Here is a 10,335-nt window from a genome sequence, read left to right on the forward strand (position 1 = left end):
AAGTTTCAACTGTGAAGCTAGGAACTCTGACATCAGGAACTACAATATTGTAGGGCTGTTCAAGTTTTAAGTCCATTTTCACCACTGAGTCAAGATTAAGTTTACTGGCTTGGATTTCTAGTAGTTAAATATGAGCACCTTGTGTATGAGCTCTGTGTCCCTGGTGTTGGATTTCCCATTTTTAAGTGTTACAGAAGAACTGTTTTACCCATAGAAAATTATGATAAAATAAATATAGGCAGAAAGGACAGGGAAAATAAAGTAGAATGCTAAGATCCAGTAAGACTTAATGTTAGAGAACTAAGCTGAGAGTGTGGGGATTCCGAAATAAACAACCAAGACAATTATGTGGGAAATAATAGACCCCATTGTCCTGACTGGATTCCAAGGAAGAACAGCACAGGTGTGGGTGAAGGCCGAGTCTCCCACAATTATTTCCCCAGCATGTAATGGCACAGTCACAGATTCTTCATTTTCTTCCCTTAGAAAAACTTTTCCAAGAATTCACAATAAGGTTCAATCCCTGTGACCTATAAAGGGTTTGAGAAATACCGCAGTAGAGTTATTGTCTGTCTTCACAGGCCACCCTGGAAATAAATAAGCTATCCCCCAATTCACACAGACATAGAGAAACACAGAGTCACACACCAAACACAAACACACAGAGAGGAAAAGATTCAGAAAGAAATAGAAACAGATAGAAATGGAGATTGTTAGTGATACAGAAAGAAAGACACACACAGACAAAAGGAATAAAAAAAGCTAAGAGACAGAAGAGAAAAAGAGAGAGTTAGAAACAAATGTAGAGATAGAAACCAAACTGAAATAACAGATAGATGTAGAAACAGAGAAACAGACAGACAGATAGACACAGTATAAAGAATAGACAATGAAAACTAAGTGAGAAAAATAAGTAAACAATTAAAATTCTTAGCAAGGTTAGATGTTCTCAGTGCCCATATAATCTGTTCAGATTAGGGTAAGTTCTGTAAGCATCATACATACCTAGCAATACTGAACTGGTTCTACTCAAAGAGGCACAGACTAATAGGAAATGGCATGAAAGGCTGACCACTTTGTTACCTTTTGTGGAAGGAGGGACTCCATAATTGGAAAAGGACCTAGCAGAAAAAAAAATAGCAAAAGGATCAACCTTGAGGCAAAGAAGCTTGATATGAAATCTTAATCTATGTATAGAAAGAATTAGTCGAGGTCATTGTAGAGACATCCCAGTGATGAGCTTTTGGCTGAATGAAAACAGAGATATGTGTAATGTGTGGAGAAACTGAGCAAGCCAAGGAGTTCACAGTTTAAGATGTTGTCTTTGTGTCTAGATAAAATCAGAAGCTGATTCCTTTAGTGTTGAGTCTGATAGTTCTCAGTGTTGGGAGCTGTACTTGCCACTGGGATCACATTTTGCTCATATAACTCTCAATAGAGCAGGAGAAGTGACCTGGAGAGGGGATCTTCACAGAGAAATCCTGTAGATGAAGTTCTCTTGTGAGCATATCTATTGAGGATCTGTTTGATTATCTTAATTGATATGGGAAGAAAACAACAACTTTGCCATTGCCTTCCATAGGCTTGTGTACAGAACACATAAATGCAGAGAGCTTTAGATGAGCACAAGCCTGCAAGTTTACATGCATGCATTTATCTCTCTCCGCGGTTTACTGTGGATATGACATAGGTAGCCCCTTTGTATGTATGCCTCGGTTTCACTGAGTTAATGCAGTAAAATCTGGACATGTAAAGTCACCTGGAAATTGCACTAAAAGGTTTTGTTTCAGATAGTCTCCATGATTCTAAAGCAATCCACAGACAACAGTGTAAGGCATCTGGTGGTTCACATTTCAGTCAAAGTTATAAAAATGTGGCTCCCTAGTCATGAGGAGTGGGACCAGGTGCATATTGCCTCACTCCAATTTTTGATTACCACTCATAATCTAAGACTCTCCCTTAAAGAGTTCTGTCAAGCATCAGAAAAACGTCTTTCTGTGTGTGCTGTATGTCGAATTACAGCAAAGAGTAGATTTCAGAGACTCTTAAAACCCATCCACTAATGTCCTGCCAGGAAATACCAATCATATTGAGAGGCAAACATTGTGCCACCATTTCACTGACATAAAATTAGTGAGCAACATATTTTGTGAAACACGGGTGAAGAAAAAGGAAAGAAAGCACTCAGTAACTGGTGGATACCCAGATTTCTCACATTTAAGAAATAACCAATGACATGAACCACCATAACATCTGCACATAACCCTTTTCCAAACCCCAATCTGTAGAGGAGTTCAAGGTTTACACATTGAAATAAATGGCTACTTGATACTTGATGGTGGCAACCAGATAAGGGAGAGGGCCATACTGCATTTACCAGACTTTCATGCTACAGATGTTTGGGATGTTGCAGATGAGGTTTCTTGACTCATTGATGGTGGCTTCCGGTCTGGCAGATAGGGGCTATTGGTTGGCCTGCCAGGTAGCCACATTCGGCAACTTCTTGTGGGAAAGCCCCATGATCTGCAAAAGAGAAGCGAGAGGATGGAATACAATGGGATGAGAAGGACAGAGTTCCCAGTACCTTAGTCATGATTCTGCCCATTGCTTCCTGACATCCTGCCACTGTACTGAGTCTCTGGAGAGAAGAAGTATATGCAGACCTAAGGAAGTTCTCTAGCAATAACCACAGAGGTTCAGTTCTCAGAAGGAGAGGACAGCAGTGAGTTTGTGAATATGGAAGAACATTATAGGATGTTCCCATGTTTCTAGACATGTAGGTCAATTCTAGGTTAATGCCATTCAGAAAAGATTTAGAAAACTGTGGATGGAAGCCCAGAATATTCTTTCTGTGCAGATGAGTGATAATAAAATCTGAGAGAAATAGAAATGACTCTATCCTGTGGCTCCATCATGCACTGCCTCTAGGCATTAGAGAAGTCTAGCTGGTCAATGCACTGCATTAGTCAGTTTCATGTGTGACCACACTAAACACCATCTATGGAAAAGTAAGCTGGAATCTAGAAGACAATCATAGTGAGAAAACTTTTTGTAAGTGATCTGCAAACTGACAAGTGAGCATCAAGTGTTCAAGAGAAGCATTCATCCCACATGCTGTTTGAAGAATGAAGAGAAGTAGGCCTTCACAGAAGATCCTGAAGAGTCTCCTCATGGTGCATGACACCCAGTGATCCCTCAGGACCTATCAGCACTTCAGAGCTCTAGTCATCCTAGAAATACTACTTACTTGGGCCGGGAATGAAGAAATGTTGGGACGTAGGTTAAGATGAAGCCATGGTGAGAAAGCCACATGGCACCTGTCCTTCCTCACCAGGTCTCTCCTTTCACGTGTAAACACTGTCTTCCCTGAGGAAGACAGGTTGGAAAATGGGAAACTCATATTTTCAGACATTGAACTAGATTTTGGGGTCAACAGTATTAGCTATAAAGCCAGTTCAAATTCAGATTTCAAGTGGTTGTGACTTCACTGAGAGAGCAGGTACAGACTTTCAGTTCAGACTGTCCTTGGCAGTAACAAACAGGGAAGGACATTGGTGCAGAGTATCAGCAATTTGGCTCCAGCCTGTGTTGCTTTGGTCAGGGATCCTCTTGACCCTTGAATGCTGTACTGAATGTCAGGATCTTATCTGGAGATGTCTGAAAAGACAGCATTGATAGAAGGTCTAAGCATACGTGATTTAGGCAGCTCAACCTACCTGTACCACACAGTCGCTTATTTCCATAGTTAATAAAGTCAGGGAGAGTAAGTTGTTGTGCTCAAGGGGACTGAGAGTCTGCATGGGAAATAAATAAACCAAAGGCTGATGAACAGCCAAGGTCTAGGTTTACCTCTGGTGACAGTTTTTATCTACACCCTTACCTGCTTAGAAGCTCAACATGAATATGTGAAAAAGGCGGAACCACATGCAGGAACACAGCATCCTTACATTTTCCCTCTGTCAGGATGGCCTCCTCGTCTTCTGACTTTCCCATCACCAGGACAAGAGGAGTGCACAGTTCATGCTTTTGGCTTGTTGTGACAGTCAACTCTCCCAGGGCCTGTGATCTGTGTAGAGAACACAATTTCACCAAAAGATGAAATACAGTAAATCCCTTTAGGGTGTGCACAGTATCACAAACACTCCTCAGTTCCACGTGTTCATGATGGCTGAGTGCCACATGGTTGCTCTCAATGTCCTCAGTTTCATGCCTTCTTTCTCTGCAGGCTCAGCCAATCAGAGCTGTCTTCTCAGGGACACTGTTTCCCAACCACCAGGACTAGGATGCTAACTCCATTTTCATTACTGTTCTTACCTCTTTTGATATGGACTTACCTCACCACCTTCATCTTCCTGAATGCAATGGGCTCTGTCAGTCTGTCAGCCCCTCGGACAAGGCATGTGTATCACACTGATGATCCTGGGATCTAGCACGTAGAGAAATCCTTGCACCTCACTCTGGTTATTGAATGGCAACTGACAAAAGAAGAGATCACACCACTTCAAATAGTCTAGAAGCTGGGAACACATCTCAGAGCCAGTCTTCACCCTTGCTCCTTGTGGGTAAGAATGAAGTCAGACCTGTGAAATGAAAATGGCTTCCATGGTGCTAGAGGAAGATTGGAGTAGGCACAGTCCAGGAAGTAACTCAACAGGTTGCAAGGCAAGAACTGAGAGCCTAGCTCTGGCAGACATCTCACACTTAGGAAAGAATTGCTAGGAAATGCAGTGACAGATGTCAGGGTTTCACCCACTGACTCATCTGTAGAGGTCCTTCTCTATTGTCCAAATTTTAAAGACTGAGAAGGAGGGCTGGGTGAGTGTCAGGGAGATAACAGTCCTGTCACTAGGAAAACACCAGCTTGCAATGAAAAACTGAAGAAAAGATCAGGAGATGCACCATGTAGCTTCCAGATTGGCCTCACATTAATTTTTGCATACAGCCTTCCACTGTCACAGGTATATCATCCTTTCTGCCTCCTCAGTGCCAGGAGCTAATTGTACGGCCAAGTCTCCTCTATGGATACAAAGCAATCATTACCTGAGTTTCAATGGCAGAAAAACCTTGTCAGCGGGTACTCCACTAAGACATGGAATTCTGCGTGAGATGGTGACATCACTGCAGCTTGAAGTGAAGGGGAACATGTCCATCCACACTTTCATCTCTAGGTTCACTCATACAAGCATTAGATTTCTCAGGAGCTTCTGTTGTCTGTGGGAACCATATCCTAATACCATGTCAGCACAGGAAGGAAATGTCTTCCTCTTGATGGAAAGAACAAATGGGGGAAGGAAGAGAAACAAGGGCCAGCTTATGTGTTCTATGAGAATGAGAGTTGCTTGTTCTTGGGGTACAGAAATTGAAGGACTGTGTATCAGATGGTTTGGGTAGCTATCAAAGAGGCCCTGTTCTTGTATGTCATTTCTTATATACCTGTTGTTTTACTGTTTTAGCATGCAGAACAAAAGTGTAGAAATCCAGTCCTTTGTTTATCTATAGATGCTGGTGTCAAGGCTTGGGAGATGTTCCACACTGGTATCACAACCACAGAGTTCGGGCCCTTGGTGTTCCTCTGAACTGCAGGGAGACTTTGAGGTGGCCCATTAGAGACTTGATCATTGTTCCTCTTCCAGGCACCAGATCAACACTATAGATTCCATTTGGACACTTGTCCCTGTGTAAAACATCCTTCCTTATTTTCTGCATAACTTGCTCAGGTAGCAGAATTTCAGTTTGTATTTCCAGTTCAGTGTTGTTATTTTGAGATGTGATCCTTAGCAACAATGAACCACAGCCCTCATAGTCAGGAATCCATGACCATCCTGGACTCACATGAACAAGCTTCTGTAGCACAGCACCATCATCTGCAGAGGAGACACTGAAGGAGAGAGAGGCATTGGATGTGAGGTGACTTAAACACAGGACACATTGGACAGTGGCAGGATCATCCCTATTGAGAATATACTACTGAATGTGACTTTCCTTGGAATATTACAACTAGGATAACTGCCAAAGGGCTCAGGAGAACAGGGAACTGGGACAAGTTTAGAGATGAGAGAAGCAATGGACCCTTTACCTTTTCCAGAATGACTAAAAACTGCACATGAGACAGCCAGTGACTACTAAAAATTGTCAAGTCCATTGACTACTGGATGTCAGCATGTTGTGTGTCTGAAACCTAAAGGAACACCCGGGACTTTAGGATGGAGAGAGGAGAGTTCAGTTGTGCCAATGGTCTTTCTCTCATGCTGACTCTGGGATATAGAGAGTCCAGACCCTCTATTCCCTGTCTGAATTTGGTTCAGGATGACTCTAATGACCACCATGTGCAGATAAAGACAGCAGCAACAAGTCCTAGAACTGAAACAAATGGAGAATAGAATTGATTGGGGGAGGGAAAGTGGCTGAGCCTCCTAATAGATGCATGAGTTAAAACTTGAAAGGAGACAAGTTCAAGTTCTTCATTGTTCCAAGAGTGAGGAGGAGCTCACACCCTGAAGTGCCTGGCATGCATGCCAGTAAGGGACTGCCTCTGTCCCTCTGGGTTGGATACTTTTCTGACAATTTGGTCAAATTTAAGTCATACATTGTTTATTTTAAATTATGCCCTATTCATTTTCTCGACTCCACCTGATGTACATTTTCCTCATTATTTACTGAATGTAAGTGTTTAGGTAAGTATGGATTGGAGCTTAGCTGGGAGTAGGAAACAGGACACAGAAATCATAAAGAAGCCAATAGAGAGCACCCTTCACGGCCTCTATTGTTGTTTCTGTTACTAAATTTCTACCTTCAGTTACTATACTTGACTTCCCTCAGGATGGTTGTATGCATGAGTTTTAAGTTAAAAACCTTTCCCCACAGCCAAACACACCCCACTGTTCTCTCTGTTTCCTTCAGCAATGTAGAGGGAAAGGCTTTGATAAACACCTTTTGAATTGTAGCTCCAGATGAGGGCAGTCTTATCACAGAAGTCTCATGGGAGCTTCCTACATTATTAAAAAAAAAATCTCAGCTGGGTACAAAGCCTCAGGTACTGGCTCCCAGGCCCAGATAAAAGCACACCTTCATTGCCCTTGGCCAAGCTTAAGATCCCCTTCTACATGAATGGCGACCATTTGATATGTACCCATGTCTGGTGTTGGTGCTTATGGGATGGTACACTAAGCCTGAGATCCCCACAGTGGCCACTGTGTGGCCTTCAAGTATTTGAGAGTTCCTAATGGAACAGCAGCTGGGAAAGTCCTTTCTCTCAGCACCGTTCATGAGGCAGCCTTGTTAAAGATGATGAAGATCTTTGAACATCCGAGTGTTGCATGGCTGATTGATATCTGTGCTACTTCCTGAACTGATGGGGACATCAAGTTCATCCTAGCATTTGAACATATATACCAGGACATGAGGACATACCTGCACAAAGCAACGCCACTATGCTTGCCATTTGAGACCTTTAGATCTGATGCACCAGTTTCTAAGTAGCCTCCATTATATTCATGCAAACTGCATTGTTCACTGGGAACCGAAGCCAGAGAACATTCTAGTGATAAGTAATGGGACAGTCAAGATGGCTGACTTTGGCCTAGCCAGAATGTTCAGCTTCCAGATGGCCCTCGTGTCTGTGGATGTTACCCTCTGGTGCTGGGCTCATGAAGTTCTGCCGTCTACTTATGCAACACCTGTAGGCATGTATCATCAGAGAGATGTTTCAACAGAAGCCTCTCTTCTGTGGAAATTGAAGCTGACCAGTTGGGCAAAGTCTTTGAACTTATTTGATATCCTCAAGAAGAAGACTGGCCTCCAGAGGTATCTTTTCCTCAAGGAGCCTTTGCCCCGAGAGAGGCTTGTCCAGAACAGTCAGGGGTGCCAGACCTGGAGGAATCTGGAGGACAGCTGCTGCTGGAAAATTTGACCTTTAACCCACAGAAGCAAGTCTGTGCCTTCCGAGGCATCCCTGCAGCACCAAGACCTGCACAAGGAGGAAAGCGACTGGAGTGAGAAGAGGGGCTGCCTGCCTCAGTTTCCAGACACTCGGTGGGAGGACCTGGATGAAGTGGCAGGCTCTGCCTACTCCTGAGGCCGTGCAGAGTCCTCCAGCTTTTTACAGAGATCATTTTCAGCCTTAAATGACAATCCCTCACTTCTCCTTATAGGTTTACCCCCCGGTACCTCCCTTTTTTCTACACTAAATGTCAAGTGTATTTGTTTTCTTCTCTTCCTGAATCATACTGGTATAGTTTTTATACAGAAAAATAAAAGCAGACAATGAAGTATGGTCTTCAAAAAACAAAACAAAACAAAACAAAGTCCCAGATGAATTGTTCTACAGAGATATGGGATAGCAGGTGAAGGAGAAAAAAATAGCCAGATCAGTATAATCATGCCCCTTTGTAGGTATGACTGGCCTCCAGAGGTATCTCAATCTCAAGGATCCTATGTCCCCAGAAAGCCTCAGCTAGAGCAGTCAGGGGTGCCAGAGATGGAGGAACCTGGAGCACAGCTGCTGCTGGAAGAAGACTTAGTGTTAGAAAGATGGCAATGGTTAGGATGCAAATCTTCAAGATTCTTAGGAATAGAAGCCTTTTTGGATCATTCAAAAGATTTACAGCTTTTCTGGGCAAAGTGCAAAAGATGTGCTGTGTAACTACTCCCATCAAACCCACAGGAAAGCAGGTCACAGAGGCTGAGTGATCTCCCTCATGGAACACTCTGTCTTTCTGTGTTTTCTAAACCTCAGTGTGTGGTTCTTGAGCCCAGCAACGAGACTCTTAACACTGTCAGGCAGACAGAAGCCTGGACTTTCTTTTTTTCACACCTGAAGCCCACTTTCTATGTCTGCCAATGGCACTGCTGTCAGCTACATACAATGTCCCAATCCTTCTGGGGTTGACTCTCAGGAGGATGGCTAGTTCAAATGTTGCTGCACCTTTAGAGTGATACCTAAGGCACCTGGTTATTGTGAGAAACCATGAAGGTGCATCCTAGGTGTGCACATGTGTAGGAATCTGAATAGATGCCACTTTGAGTGTGGTGTGGCCTGCAGCGTAGCTGCCTGAGACAGCACATTTACTGAATGCTTAGGTAAGCCAGCAACAATGCTGCTGTGTCGGGAGGCTTCACATTTCTGTGTTCTGGAGCAGGCATTTGTTGTGCTCATGGGGAGCACATTTCTTCTTGTTGATATCAGGGCAAGTGATGGGAGGAAAGGACAGTGTAGAATGTGAGAGGTGAGTGTGCTGGGAGAGTCAGTTTGAAGTTCTGTTGCCTTGAGCCTGTTGGCTGTGAAGATCCTCTGGAAGCTCGTCAGCCCTGGTTTCAAGATGGTTTGAAAGACTAGAATGCTGCTGTATGCCTAGGCTATGAATGCCACAGCGGAGAATAAGGTGACATTGTAACCATTTCATCTCAGAGGAATGTAATACACATAAGAACTTGGAATCCACATCTGATACCCAATGTAAGAAACATAGCAGCAATGTGAGTATTCACAGGGCTTAGTACACTGTGCCTTCCAATTGAATTATAGAAAGACATTGATATGGCCACCTTGTACCTCAACCATTGTTACTATTTCAAGCACTAGGACTCCGAGCATAATCTCTTCCTGGATATTTTCCGCACAGACAACAGGTATACATGCCCCCTTTCACCCTGGCTGTACCCACAGACACTTGATGGTTACTGCTAGTTCAGTTGCCTTAGATCCCACCTAGGCATTCTCCAAAAAGGTTTTTTCTCAGATGTTAAGGATCAGGGTTTAATCCAGCTGGGATAGAAATAATTTCTGAAAATAAGCTTATAACACCCTCTAAGAGTGTGGTAAACCTCTAGACACTAAAGCATTAATAATTCATGAGCTAAGAATGCAGCCTTGTGGCAATCCTTGGTATTTAAAAATCATTATGTTTAATCTTTACATATCAAGAAAACTTCGACATTTCCATATTACATTTATTTTATATGTATTTTATGCTCATCATAACTAGTAAATTTAGAGTACTATCAAACCTATAAAAATCAATTAAGTACTGAAAAAATATTTTCATATAGTTTTATGCACAAATGCTTTGAAAATCTGTATATTTATCTTTTTTTTAAAAAAATAAGTTTGTTTATTTTTTAAAAGACCTGAAAATCAATTGCAAATAAAAAAGAGAAAGAAAGAAATCTTGTCATCCCGACAGACTCCAAAAAATACATCTTTTTGATTTTTTTCCAATAAGAAGACATGAATAAAACAGAGACAATAAAATTCAGAGCTGAGATGCATCCCCACCTGGCAAACATGCTTACCTTCTCATCGGGTTTTTCTCACTACCTCTTCCAGGGGAGCCATTT

General features: G+C 42.6%; 1 protein-coding gene and 1 pseudogene across 2 annotated transcripts in view; one reads left to right on the forward strand and one right to left on the reverse strand.

The window, feature by feature from the left end:
- LOC308435406 (putative sperm motility kinase W) overlaps positions 1 to 4,348 on the reverse strand; it is a gene marked incomplete at both ends in the record, with an annotated part of 106,626 nt that extends 102,278 nt beyond the window's left edge. Inside the window, 2 exons of the mRNA XM_080942648.1 lie at positions 3,881 to 4,066; positions 4,335 to 4,348. Of these exons, the coding sequence (XP_080798774.1) occupies positions 3,881 to 4,066; positions 4,335 to 4,348 (200 nt within the window). The remainder of the gene's footprint in view (positions 1 to 3,880; positions 4,067 to 4,334) is intronic.
- Positions 4,349 to 4,468: 120 nt separating this feature from the next.
- LOC308435407 (cyclin-dependent kinase 4-like) lies at positions 4,469 to 8,074 on the forward strand (annotated as a pseudogene). Its single transcript has 2 exons — positions 4,469 to 4,562; positions 7,175 to 8,074. The product of its transcript is annotated as a cyclin-dependent kinase 4-like (transcript).
- Positions 8,075 to 10,335: the final 2,261 nt, after the last annotated feature.

Source organism: Micromys minutus, assembly GCF_963924665.1.
Source record: "Micromys minutus genome assembly, contig: SUPER_22_unloc_1, whole genome shotgun sequence".
Classification (NCBI taxonomy): Eukaryota; Metazoa; Chordata; class Mammalia; order Rodentia; family Muridae; genus Micromys; species Micromys minutus.